Consider the following 14425-nt stretch of genomic DNA (forward strand, 5'->3'; position numbering starts at 1 on the left):
CGAAACTAACACAGTGAATTTGGATGCGTGAAGACAGTCACAACTACCTTTGAACCCATTCTTAAATACGAAACAAGTTTTGTTGTGAAGTTCCCTCTCTCTCACTGTTATTGGTCTTAGCCTTCAGCGATTTACGTCACGCGCATACTGAAGCAAACCAAAACCATTTCATCGTTTTGATCATTCTATATAAATCACTATTATTAATTAAGTTAAATTTAATTGAACGCATACGAACAGAAACAAACAAGCAAACACTGTCCACCTTCCATCTCCTCTTTCGTTCCTCCGAGGTAACGCTGTCTCGCATGGCGTTCGGATCTTCCGAGGATGTCTCCGCTATCAAATTATTGCTCCTTCTGGCGGTCATGTACGGACTCGTGTCGGCGCTGACCCACTCCGTCATCTACATGAAATTCGTGAACCCTCTCGGGAACGACGCGCCGCTCGATCGATTCTCTGAAGGAAGAACTATACAACATGTTCGAATGTTGTCCCAAGAGATCGACGGTCGTCAAGTGAGCCACATTTAATTCCTTTTTGTTTTTTAATTTGGAAATTGAAACTTTGTCAGCGTTATTTCGTGTTAAGGATATTGTTTACAATTAGGGATCTTTATTGTCTGACAAGATATCAATCGCTTTCCAATGAGTGGAATCCATCGCTTTTTCATCGCTGTTATGAATTAAGAAGGGCTGCTACTCGTACAGTAACTTGTATAATATAATTTATATGACAATATTTTTATTTTGTGAAGATACGTATTAAAATATTTTAAAACTCATTATAAACATGATTTTTAATTCTGAATGGTTAAGAGTGGGAAATTTTTCACACAGTAGACACCTATTAAATTTATCGTCTTAATTGTAACTTGTTGTACAAAAAAGAGAACATTTTTCTTAGGAATCTAAAATGGTTTTATGAATGTTGACTTTTGGTGCATTTATTAACAGGAAGGGCGTCCTGGTTTAAAAAAGGCAGCAGAATATATTAAGGGTCAGTTGGAAGAACTAAAGGAGCGAGCTAGCTCCAATGTCAGGTTGCAATAGTACTTTATTATTATTATTATTATTATTATTTGTCACACAATTCTTTTTCTCTTTTCCCTTGTTGGCCCACTTACTTGTTTTATTTAATACACTTTTAATGTATGTTTCTTTCTTTCAATTTCTTGAACTCTGATTTTGTTTCCAACATTTTACTCGCAGAATTGAGATTGAGGAGACTACTGTAAGTGGTTCCTTCAATATGTTGTTTTTGGGCCACAACATAGCTCTTGGATACAGAAATCATACTAATATTATTATGAGGTACACTGGCAGTTCAATATGGTCATTTGTATTGGATTCAGATATGTGTATTGGGATATAGAATGGTATTCTTGCGCTATAATTACCCCTTTCACTTCAAAGTTCAAGCAGTTTTAACATTTCATATTTGAATTTCCTTGTTTTAAGGGTAAACTTCCCTTAAGACGCCACTAGTCTTTCCATTGTCCACTTAAGAAAATATCGCCACCTGGAACTCACTGTCTAAATTCAACTTATAGTTGATAAGTCACCACTTTGTTATCCAAACTGATCGCCAAAATGATACAACTGATAGGAGTTAACTACTGAGTTGAGTATAAAGTAGACAAAAAATAAAGTTGTGGATGCCATGTCAAGATCAATGCATGCAATTAAATGTCCACAATATAAGGGCATGCTGCTGTAGCCAGAACCGTGCAAGAATTGCAGCATAATTGGAAAGGGATAAGGAAAGATGTTTCGCAATTCATAAGCAAATGTTTCACATACCACGGCAAGCTAGATTTAGTAACATGAAAGCAATGTTATTTCGACAGTTGCCAATCACCAATAAAATGTACGAGGACATAGGAGCATGGATTTTCAACTGGCTCAAAATTATCTGTCTATCACTAGGACACACTGTCGTAGTAGTGATTATTGATCATTGTATAAGGCCACTTAGCATAGTCATGATAACTAATAGTTCTACTTTGCCAATTGCAGAGTAGTTCATTCACCATTGGCAGTTTATTGAATCATTTTCTTTCTGGTTGTGGCTGATTAAACAATTATGATATTGCTGCTATTATAGGGGTGGGTTCAAATCATTCTATATGAGGAGCCAGTTGAGATTGAGGGTTTTTACTTGTACCACAATTGAGTGCAATCTTACCCTGTCTTTCCAACACCAGTTTTAATTTTTTCAAAGGAAATTATACATATTCCACCAGAAAATTCAAAGATGTATTCGTATCATTCTGTTTCCCTTCTTACATTTGGTTCTCACCTTCCTCTTATTTTCAGTTCCCTGCAATGATGTGAACTTCTTGCAAAGAAAGTTATAATTAGGAACATCATACTTCTTGAAGTGTGTTTAGCTCACATGCACTGCTTGTTTTATAACTGGCATTATTTCTGAATCAAAGTTGAGGGTTAATGGGCACAGAGTTGAAAGGGTTATTTTAAAGGGTGAACTACATAAAGTGTCCCTTTGTTTAACTTACATCCCTGAATGTTGGTTAACATTGAAACTGTTAAAATAGAGTTTGGTTTCTTAAGTGGGATTTCATGTGGCCTTACATAATCCTTTTGCCATAATGTCGTTTTTTAGTAGAAAAAAAAATACCTTATAATTAAAAATTAGAAGTCCTAAGGTTTCACACTGATTAGGAATATGGATAATATTTCTTATAAGGCTTGGGTAATCCTCACCCTTGAGTTATGCTATGTGGTTGAGCTATACTCTGTAATTTCTATTATGGTATTAGGCCTCTCTAGTCTTAATGTTGGATTTCCTGCTGATGTTCAGTCTTGCAAATTTCCTGTTCTAAATGTCCAGTTGTAGAGGTGTGAGCAGAGTTGTCAATAACAGAGGACCTTTATTTACACTGCCATAGCATTGCACTTCAAAATTTCAAAACAGCAGTCATCCTGCCTGCTATGTGCTATACTGTTACAGTGTTTTTAGTGTCAGCCAGCCACTACGCGCTGCTATGTGGGATTCGTAACCATGGGTTTGAGTTAACACGTCCATGTCCTACATTAGCTAGGAATATGGGAAGAATACTCCTTATTAGGCTTGAGCATCTTCTCCCCCTGACTTAGCTTTTGCCATCGAGTTAGGCCCAGTTCATTTCTATTAAATAATAGGGAGCCAATAGAGAAAAGGGATGAAAAAAAATGTATTAGACAAGCTTGCTTTCTACAATCTGAGTCGGTTCTATCAATGGGGTCACCTGCTAGTAACATTACAACAACATCGTGACAATCATACAATTAAGGAAGTAAAAAATCATACACCTAGTAGTTTCAAAGATAAACATGTTGAGAGGGTAAATTGAGAAAGATATAGATAGAACTTCGTATATGTAATGCAAAAATTTGAATGAAGTACATGTGGTGTGGTGGTGGTAATCTGGATTTACCGTTCTTGCAATAAACAGTGGCATTTTGATGCAATCTCTCTGTCTGTTTGCTTTACTTTTTAGTTTTCTAAATGATACTTCTCCTGGTGGGCACACACGTGACCTTGAAAAGTGATATACCATTTCTTAAACTGTAGAGTTGGACTGAACATAAGGTAGGAACTGATATGACTCTTTTAATGTAAATTAAGAAGGTTCATTGAAGAAAGGAGGGTTACAGACAGTATTAGCAGATAATTATGTTCAATTTATAGATCTCTGAAATATGGATATAATGATTAATTATTGAACATGTTGTGTCAAGAGTCAAGACTATATTGAATCATTATTGTACCTTAAGTGACTACACATATTTTATGTACATCATATAACAAAGAAGGTTATGTGAGTGTAACACTCTGTTTGACATGTATTGGCTCTCTTAGTGTAGTTGTTTCAATTACACAATTGTTAAATCTGTCGTAGTAGTGGTTTTTGTTTGACTGTTGGTTAGGGTAACTGTTCTGTTAGACTATTGGTTTGTGTAACTGTTATGTTAGACAGTTACAATTAAATTGTATCTGAGCTATGTATATTTTCTTCTGTTAACCGAGTCTAACATTCATCTTGTATTTTTTACCCTTTTCATAATAAGTTAGTATATCAGTTTTCTATCACAGTATCATGAGCACATTGATCCTTTTTCATGGCTTTTGCCAGAAATCTTGATGGTGATTTTTTTCAATTCCGATGACTGCTCCGGCTTCTCTTTCATTGCCGACAGCTGCTCAGACCTCTTCGATTCCAGTGGCTGCTCCAGCCACTTTTTCTCATCAATTCACTAAAAAGCTTGATGAAAGAATTTTTTTGTTGTTGCAACAACAAATTAAACCTATTATCAAAGCTGTATCCTTCATCGGTTTGTTGTTTCTTTCTCCTTTTATTCCTATGGGTTTTCTTTTTGAAAGTGATCGTGATCAAAATCCGCGTATCTAGACTGTTGGTTAGTGTTAACTGCTTTGTTACACAATTACAACTAACTTGTAACTGAGCTCTGTATATAGTCTTCTGTTACTAGAATCTCATTCATCTTGTATCATTTACCCCTTTCATAATAATAAATCAGTGTATAAGTTTTTTTATAATGTTAAGATATCTGTCTTTGTTTAAGGAATATTAAGTGCTTTTTTTTTTACTACAGGATATCATCTGTGGTTTCCAAAGAGACTGATCCATCAGTTTTAGTGAATGGACATTTTGATAGTCCCCTTGGTTCCCCTGGTGCTGGTGACTGTGGTTCGTGTGTTGGTGAGTAGTGGGTACATTTGAAGTCATCATTGAAGACATTATATTTGGGAAATCTATACCTGACCTTAAGCATTCTGAATCGTATTGTTTGTCTTATTTCCCCCCTTTTCAGCATCTATGCTGGAAATTGCAAGACTAATAGTCGACTCTGGTTGGGTTCCCTACCGGCCGGTTATTTTCCTTTTTAATGGTGCTGAGGAACTTTTTATGCTGGTAGGAAGTTTTTCTATAGAGAATAATGCTTTATTCATGAGTGGATTTTACGATAATGAAACTAATGGTTGTGTTGTTTACTTCTGATGCTTAAGGGTGCACATGGGTTCATGAAGACACATAAGTGGCATGATACAATAGGAGCTTCTATAAATGTGGAGGCATCCGGGACTGGAGGACCTGGTAAATGTCATGCAAAATTTCTATTATTATTAATAGTAGTAGGATAATAAGCTAATCTTCAGCGTCTCTCTCCATCAAATTATCATGTGTGTTATACATGACATTTTCACTGAACAATGTTGCTAAAATTAACAGATTTAGTTTGCCAATCTGGACCAAGTTCTTGGCCTTCTAATGTCTACGCAGAAGCAGCAATATACCCTATGGCTAATAGTGCAGCTGAGGTTTTGTTTCTCTTCTAGCCTCCCTATATCTTTAATACTCTATCGTGCTGGTTGTCCATTGTTTTGCATTTACTAATTCAAACTTGAATTTTCCATTTCAACATACAGGATGTTTTTCCTGTTATTCCCGGAGATACTGATTACCGGATATTTTCCCAAGACTATGGGAATATTCCTGGGCTTGACATTATCTTTCTCCTTGGTGGATACTTTTACCATACCTCCTCTGATACAGTAGAGAGACTGTTGTATGTATCTTACATACTTGATTTAGTAGAAGATATTTGATTGAAATTTTATATTTTTTTCTTGCAAAAATGTATAAGTATAACTCTCTCTCAGGCCTGGAAGCATCCAAGCACGTGGAGAAAATTTGTTTAGCATAATCAAGACATTTACTAATTCTTCCAAGCTACAAAACACCTATCAGACAAATTATAGTGAAGTTACTGCTAGCACATTCAATGATGAGCGGGCTGTATTCTTTGATTATTTCTCATGGTTTATGGTATGCACTGAAGTTGGTAGAATCCTGCTTTTGCTAATGATCCAATACTCCTTTTGATAATCAGAGCTATATGATCTTCAGAATTGGGCCATTTTTTGCTCTTTTGTTGTCTTATATTTAAATTGTGGATTTTTCAGATATTTTATTCCAGAAGGGTGGCTAAAGTTCTTCATAGTATTCCTATCTTATTCTTTCTTGTTTTTCCCTTTGCACATGGTAGATCACATTCTTGGTCCGCAGCCTTGTATGATTTTATAAAAGGTAAATTATTACATGGCTACTGTCATTTACTTTTTTATAAGTATTTCTAATTGGTCACCTTGTTAATCACTTTAAATTTTTGCCTAAATGTTCCACAAATTTATTTTTCTTGAGTTATTGTAGAAGAATTTAAATATTATTTGTTGACACTTTGAATAACATTTTATAATTTGTTGGATGTGCAGGTATTTTTTTCCACACAGTTGGTATTATATTGGCAGTTGTTGTTCCTGTTGTGTTTTCTATCCTGAGATTACTGTTCTCTTCTCAGACAATGAATTGGTATGTTCATTTAAAGTTAACTTTTGGCTTCTTGTAGTTAGTGACAGATTTTTTTCTAGTATAATTTTTGGTTTCTTGCAGTTAGTGCCAGAATTTTTTTTATTAACCTAATGAGACAGTGAGAGAACAAATTATGATGGAGCTGCAATTTAATAATCGTCAAGTAAAATATGAAGATTTTGGAGTGGCTTTATTGTGGCCGTTAAAGTATCTTAGGTGTAATAATTTAAAATCTTAATGCATTTTCTGGAATCATGTGTTAACAAAATTGATAAAACCCAGGTTTGCTCATCCATACTTGGCTTTCCTGATGTTTGTACCCTCTGCACTTACTGGGCTTTTAATTCCAAGAACTATCTGGAGAGGCTTTCCGCTTTCCCAAGACGTTTCAACTGTCAAGACGTCGGAAGAGGTATTGTGGCATATTGAAATGGGTTTAACAAGTCTAATCTGATCGGTGTCTTCATAGTTTATTTTTTATAAAATGGTAATTAATAAATTTGTCACTATGTGATAGATATTTTTTTAATCAATATCTGACTTTATTTTGTCAAACTTGTTACCGTAACAAAAACACCATTGTTTTTTAAATTTTCTTTTTCCTTTGATGATAAGAAAAATTGGCCAAACATCTACTTTGTTCTTGGTTCTGTCAATTATCAAATGAAATATATTGCCTGATAGAAAGGCTTCCAACGTCCTACAATGGTGTCTATAGAATTAGCATATCCTCTTTGGCTTCTGCAACCTTCATACATGATCTTTATAAATATGATTTGGTGTGGTGTTCTGAATTTGAATATATTCTTCAAGAGTGATTTTCAATTTGTCTTGTTGGTGGAAAGTCTGAACTGCCTAACTTTTTTGTTTGACTCATAAATTGCCAGGCACTATCTGATGAAGCAAGGTTCTGGGGAGGATTTGGGTTCTACGCCATATTAACTATGGTGTGCTGACTTAATATATAGCCAGACAATATGATTCTTTTTCCTCATGATTTAATGTATTCTCTTGAATATTGTGCATGGCTAAGAACATTTAGTAAAAACAGGCTTATCTTGTAGCTGGGCTGAGTGGAGGTTTTGTGACTTTTTTTGTGTGCGCTTCCATGCTTCCTGCGTGGATATCCTTCTGCCTGTCAGTCAAATTCTTTGGACAACGGTCACTCAGGTTGATTGTGAATGCTTATTTAATTGTAACCACCACATGTACTACTTTGGACAGATAAATGTGTTTTGCTTCATCTTTGGTCTTACAGCCCCCAATGTCATTTTAGTCCCTTCACATTGCAATAGATTTGTTTGCATCTTCACTGTTGTTATATGCATGATATCATCTAATATTATTTCTTTTGGTATGTGTTATTTCAGTAATCCTTTTTTGTTTTTTACTGTTGTTTTCTCTCCAGGTCAACAATGTTTTACATATTACCTCTAGTTCCATGCCTTGCTTATTCTGTTTATTTTGGTGGCTTCCTTGCCCAGTTTCTGATAGAGAAGATGGGAATGATGGGTTCTCTTCCTCTACCATATGGTTAGTTTATATATACGCACCTCATTAATTAAATAGACCATTGAGATGGAATCACTAAGCTTTATGCTTGCTACTGCATTTGAATACATTTATAAGTATGCTTGTTTAAAATCAAATGAAGTGTGTATATGGGCTATCTTGCCCGAGGTTTCCTTTTTGTAACTCATCATTGATAATATTAAGGCTTAGTCCCAGTGCTCAAAATGCATGCGGCTGACCAAACCTTTATTGCATGCAGGGTACTATGTTCCTGATATTATTGTGGCTGCATTAATTGGAGTTGTGACTGGTTGGTGCACAGGCCCTCTAATGCCCATATGTGGGCATTGGTTAGCCAGGTCATCCATCTTGCAATTTCTGCTTCATCTTAGTGTGTTTGGTTTAGCTTTATCATCTCAGTTTTTTCCTTACACCACGTCTGCACCTAAGAGGGTTGTTTTTCAGCATACTTTCCACACTGCAGGTATTGATTACGAGAAATGATTACCCTCTGAAGTAATGAATAAAGCTTGTGTATATAACGTGTTTAAGATCCTCTATTTCTGTTCTTTTCTATTACCATTGTAGCACTCCAAATATCCTTTTATTCTCTATTTTTTTAATCTAATTTCTATCATTTTTTGCTGTGGTTGCGCAGGCTCAAGTCAGATTCTGGAATCCACTTATGATTTTTCTGTAACCGATTCCAATTCTTTACTTTTCCTTTTCAAACACTCACCTGAAGTGGCAAAGGAGTTGAATGTTACTTCAGAGTTTTCATTTCAATCTGCATCATTCTCTAAACGCAATGACTGGATGGTAAGTTGGATGCCGATATTATTGTTTGCATCCTTTCTCAGAGGCACTTTTTCATCTCACTCAATTAAAATGGGAAAGAGTGAAACAAGATTTTCATAACATATACTAATGAAATTCAAGGTTGAATCAAATTCTTCAGCAGTTGCTAAATCTTGAGTTAATGTTAGCAGTTAGCTTACTTTTAAGAACACATTTGTATATGTTATGATATGCCACTGCTATTTGATCTCATTCTCTTTGCAGTCAATTTTTCCAGTTTCTTTTCTCTTCTCAAACAGTCTGAAGTTCCCTGCAAAAAAGGATGATATTTTGAAACAGTATGAATACTTTCCCGAATTGTCTATTCAAAATCCATCATTAAATTCTGAAAAAGGACCAAGAAGAGTTCACTTGGAGCTTTCTTTAGGGTGAGTACATTATGTTGCTTGAAAAATACAAGTTATGTTCCATATGATTCATGTTTTCTTTTTGTGGTTGCGTAGAAATCTTGATTTAGTTGCTTCAAAACCTTTTCCATGTTGGTAGCATACAATAACAGTCAATGCGCGAGAATTATTTCAGAGATACAATATTATGATGCTAGTTGTATTTTTTTTTCAGCTTGGTTTATTCTCACCAGATGCTTGTCTCCTTAGAGAATGTACTGATGGGGAAATATGCTGTGATATACTATGTTATTTGAATCCATATAGTATTTCTTTTTTAAGACATTATGTTAACTTTTTGCCTACAAAAATAACTTATTTTGTGTAACTGTTTTTAGCTGCATTTTGTTTTCAAAGATCTTAAATCGGTTTTCTACCCCACCGTGTGTGAACTGAAAACAGTTCAAGAAAAATTAAATATTAAAATACCTAACTTTTGTCTTTGTTTTCTTTAATAACTTTTGTCTTTGTTTTCTTTAATAACTTTTGTCTTTTAGCTCCTTGCAAGAGGTCTGGGTTGCGGTTCTCAACATCACTGGTCCTTTATCAAGTTGGTCATTTGCAGATAATCTGCTTCCAGGTATTAAAAATTATAGTTAGTTAGGTCGGTCTAAACCTCAAAATTATTGTTGGTGCTATCAAAACACCCGGTATCATTTTCAAACTTTACACTTGAAATGTCTGCTTCTTGATGTGAGGAGAGGTGTTGAAAATCTTCCATTATAATGTGACCATAAGAGTAATGTATGAGTGGAGGGCAACACTTATCCCAAAACTTGCTTTTGGAGTTATGTTAGGTCCACTCCCAAAATTCTAAGAGGGTAGATAATATCTTTTCATTGCCTAATGTAGCTTGCATTTTGTCACAGGAACTGAAACCTACGGTGGTGGTCCACAATCATATATATGTCGTCTTAGTGGACCTAGTGATGGAAATTGGACCTTCTGGTTAGAGGTAAAATTCGATGCTGTATTAACTTCTCTTTACTATAACAGTGTAACTTACTATTTTGTTTGATGATGCCAGGCTAACAGCTCTGAAGCATTAAGAGTGGACGTGGCAGTTTTAGACCAAAAGTTGGTTGAGCCAATGAAGAGATTGAAGGATCTTTTCCCAGACTGGGTTGACGTTACTGCCTATTCAACTTTTATGTCTAGCTATATCTTATAATTCTTCATAAACAAGTCTTGTAAGGACACTTACTTGTTTTAGTGTCAAATTTGTATAGACTAGCCTTAGGAATAGATGTCGTAACTGATCATTTAGTATCATAGTCCCATTTTCAGCATAGAACTTTATTCTTTACGCAAACGTTCTTAGCAGAAAGAGTTACATGGTATTAATAGATGCAAAACCAGAGCCAAAATTTGATTCTAAATCTGGACTGGGGCATAAAGTTTAACGGATGCTTATAGACATTTTACAGAAGATAGATGCTAATCAGGCCTTTCTCCTCTTCATTTAGTTTTACTTTTAAATAGTATCTCTGCAATCACGAGCATTTATGATGAAGATTGGAACTTGATTTCACAGATGAAAGTTTCTTGCATGATTTTTTATATACCTTGGCGATCATTACACAATTTATATACCATGTCATAGCACGCAGTTTTGAAAAAAAATTATGATTTTGTCCTAAATGCTGCCATTGTCATTGAATGAAGCTAATTGGCAAAAAAATATCTAGAAACGATATACAGCATGTGGAGACTATGATGGTACATGACCTCCAATGTTTGTACCTTTTCTTGACATTTGAAGCAGACATTAAGCTCAAGGTTCGACCACATGGTACTCGAGAAACTGACGTAATGTCTCTGCCACTACCAAGAGGATTAAAAGAAGATACTGGCTAATCGTCTCACTAGCCGTTTTTATTTTCAGAGTAAAATAGTTTTTTTTTTTAATTGTGTAATATAGCCCTTGCTCGAGTATTTTATGATTTTATATTCTTGAGAAAATAACATTCAGGAATATTATAATTGAAATTTTATTATTAGGCATGTATAAAAATATGTCTGATGATTATTTTTTTTGGGTATATTTTTTTAATTTAAAATTAATTAAAAAAAAATAGAAGGACGGGAGTTATAATGGTTACATAGTAACTTTTCTGGTTCTTATAAAATTATAACTTGCCTACTCCTTGGCTTGTTGTGTAGATAAGAGAATGTACATTCTCTGCAAATAAAACATATCCGGGAATATTTTTGTATAACCAAAAGACTTACATGAATTGACCCTTTCACTTGTGAATTCCTATAAATACAAAAGGATTCCATGAAACAAAGAAAAATTTCCCCAAATAAACCAATTTTAAAAAGAACTACAATTTATCCAAATATACTTTTCCTTTACCATGTGTTTGGATCAACAGTTTCAACAATTTTAAGAAATTGAAATCATTTGAATTATTTGCAATTAAATTCTTTTTATTTTTTTAAATATTTTGTTTGGTCAGAGTAATTGAGATATTTTACATTTCAATTTTTTATAGGATAAAGTAAAATTGATTTTCTCCTTTAAAATAAAGTTCCATTTTAAAATATTTATTTTTAGATATAAAATTTTAAAAAAATATTAGTCAAAATTTAAAAATTTAAGTTATTCCAAATAGATGTAAATAATGAATTGTTGAATGGTTACATAATGGAGGAAGTGCATGTGGAATAGCCTCCTGATTATATGGTTTAAAACAGAAGAAAGTCTTATATGGTTTAAAACAAACACATATGTCTTGATATGAAAGGTTAAGTAAATTTTTTATTGGAAAAGGGTTTATTAGAGGTATAGTCGATTCAACCCTTTTCATTTTAAAATCAAAAGACTTTTATATGGTTGTGCATATTTATGTTGATGAGATATATTTTTGGTCAACTAACCTCATGCTATGTCAAGAGTTTGCTAGCATAATGCATGGAGAATTTGAAATGTTTATGATGGGAGAGTTGAACTTTTATCTTGGATTGCAAATTAAACAACTCAAGGATGCAATTTTTATCTCCCAAAATAAGTACTGAGTAAACTTTTTAAGAAATCTAGCATGAATTCCTCCAAAGAAGTTGTTACACCAATTTACACCAATGACAACAAATTGTACTAAGTGAACTGTTTAAGAAATTTAGCCAAACCATAGTATAGGTTAATAAACCTAACCCTAAGAGAGTGATTTGCACACCATGTTAGGGTATTTACCCTAGCTTGCACCACAAGCTACACAAAACAACATGACTAGGGTATTTTTTCTCTCACCTAGGGTGGGTTTTGGTGGCTTGGGTTACAAGCTACCTTCTAAAGCACTCATATACATGATTTTCAGCTTTGAATGTAGTGTTGAATTGTTGCCAAAATTGGTGCTCAAGTTATACTTGTTCTGAGCTCCTTCTAGGTTGTCTCTTCTTCTTGAAGGTAACCTAGAATCTTATCAGAGTTTGCCTAACCTCTCTTCAACCTTAAAAAGTTGTCAAACATCTTTTTAATCTCATAGAATCACTTCCTTCAACGTCCAATCAAATCACGCTTTCGCCAAGTCAATCCAAGCATTTCTTCTCACGATTGCAAGCATTGGAGCTACGGAGAGTAGCATCAAGCGGTATCTAGAGGCACTTCTGTTCCAGCTCACATTCCATCTCAAGCTCCAACTAAGTCTTGTTTAATTCTAATATGTTTTTTGTTCTTTGAATTTTCGTGTTCTTGAACTGTCCAACATTCCATTTTTGTACTTGTTGTGTTCATGTGTGTTTCAATTTTTTTAGTTTTTGTTCAATTTTAATCGGTAAAAACATCTTAAAATAATTTGATTTTCAGTATATAATCTAGTTCAGTAATGTTATATGTCATGTGAATCTAGAATGAAATGCCCAACTGAAGTATCCAAACAGTTTGAGAAAATGCCTCAATAAAATTTTTGTTGTGCTTTGTGTGCTTTTTTATTTTTGTTCTTGAATTCATTAGCTTATTATTAGATCACTTATAAGCTTTATAGAATTAGTTTTAACAATTGTCTTCTTTTAATTTCCTTGGTATCCTTAGGTTTCCTTTTCCTACCTGGAATTTCCGAGTCATATTAGCACTGGGCTGTAAAAATTGTATTGAATAATTGACCTGGTAAAATTGTTTGTAATTTTTTATTTGAGCCTTTCAAGCTGTATATAAAATCGTGTTAGAAAGACGCATCGCGAATCAAAATAGAAAAAATATCATAAATCACAAAAAGTCAGGATATCAAGTGTTGAAATTTTTTAAATATACTCCGTTGTTTGTTCTCGATAAAAACTTTATTGTGCTTATTCTAGTGTTTTTTTATCAAATTTTATTACGAATGTCTCATATAACATACTAGTTGTGATAAAAAAAATTCAACGTCAGATTCAAAAAGATAAAATTTACATAAATTCAGGAAGCTTCGTTGCCATAACCAATCTAGTTTTTTCTTTGGTTTTTAATCCATTATAGTTTCATTCTTAAGCTTCCTTTTTATATGCTAACTTTGTTTTTGTGCTTAATTTCTTGATTATCAATTTTATTGAATCTCTTCCGAATTTGTCACTATTATTACGAAGTAGACTTTAAGTCCCCCCTCACGCCGAGACTGCCAACTCGTGCGTGGGACTATATATTTTGGGTGGTCCGATAGCGGTCCGATAGCGAGTGGCACGATAGGCCCAACACAAACACTCGCTAGGATAGGCTCGAAATGGCTCTGATACCATATTACGAAGTGAACTTTAAGCCTAACTCAACCCCATAAAACCGGCTCATAGGGTTGAGGTTTGCACCCACTTATATACAATGAAAGGCTCTAATCTCTAGTCGATGTGGGATCTCCAACAACTATTCTTAAAACTATTTGAGTTTAGCTTCTTCAAATTGTGCATTGCACTCTTCGAAGTGATCATACTTTTGGAAGAATTTGGCTTAAGGAAGGAACAAAGTCATACTTTTGGAATCAAGAAAACGATTCAAACTATATAATGACGTACCTGATTCATAGAATCTATGCCTATTTATATGATTGTCATGGACCCTTTATTATTGAACCGAATTAGAGGGTTGTTCATACTTAAAAGTGTATTACCTAGTGCTTGATCATTAATTAATCTCATTAATCCAGTTTCGACATAATGATTTTAGTGGTATCGATCAACTTGGACCGGGTGCCGGATCATAGTCTCGATCATATGAACCCTATCGGTACACCACAAAAAGTGATATTTTTTATATTGAGTACATCAAACTACAAGAACGCATATGAAACTACAGGAAGAAAGA

General features: G+C 34.2%; 1 protein-coding gene across 4 annotated transcripts; it reads left to right on the forward strand.

Moving 5' to 3' along the window:
* Positions 1 to 24: 24 nt before the first annotated feature.
* On the forward strand, positions 25 to 10614 carry LOC137811556 (Zn-dependent exopeptidases superfamily protein). 4 transcript variants are annotated; one of them, XR_016518661.1, is made up of 21 exons: positions 25 to 518; positions 957 to 1042; positions 1212 to 1313; positions 4620 to 4726; positions 4839 to 4939; positions 5035 to 5122; positions 5258 to 5346; positions 5455 to 5594; positions 5689 to 5854; positions 5992 to 6115; positions 6301 to 6397; positions 6680 to 6809; positions 7285 to 7344; positions 7449 to 7567; positions 7806 to 7930; positions 8169 to 8268; positions 8568 to 8728; positions 8972 to 9135; positions 9651 to 9733; positions 10023 to 10108; positions 10181 to 10614. XR_016518661.1 is itself a non-coding variant. In XM_068613341.2 (21 exons), the coding sequence occupies exons 1-21, from the start codon at positions 309 to 311 to the stop codon at positions 10322 to 10324; spliced, it is 2607 nt and encodes an 868-aa protein (XP_068469442.1). In that variant the 5' UTR covers positions 25 to 308; the 3' UTR covers positions 10325 to 10614. The 4 variants fall into 4 exon arrangements, 3 of the variants coding, with proteins under 3 accessions (XP_068469442.1, XP_090154758.1, XP_068469443.1); XM_068613341.2 differs by having other exon boundaries at positions 8169 to 8393; XM_068613342.2 differs by having other exon boundaries at positions 95 to 518; positions 4139 to 4726; positions 8169 to 8393.
* The last annotated feature ends 3811 nt before the right edge of the window (positions 10615 to 14425 follow it).

This window comes from Phaseolus vulgaris, chromosome 2, assembly GCF_051622355.1.
Source record: "Phaseolus vulgaris cultivar YP4 chromosome 2, ASM5162235v1, whole genome shotgun sequence".
Classification (NCBI taxonomy): Eukaryota; Viridiplantae; Streptophyta; class Magnoliopsida; order Fabales; family Fabaceae; genus Phaseolus; species Phaseolus vulgaris.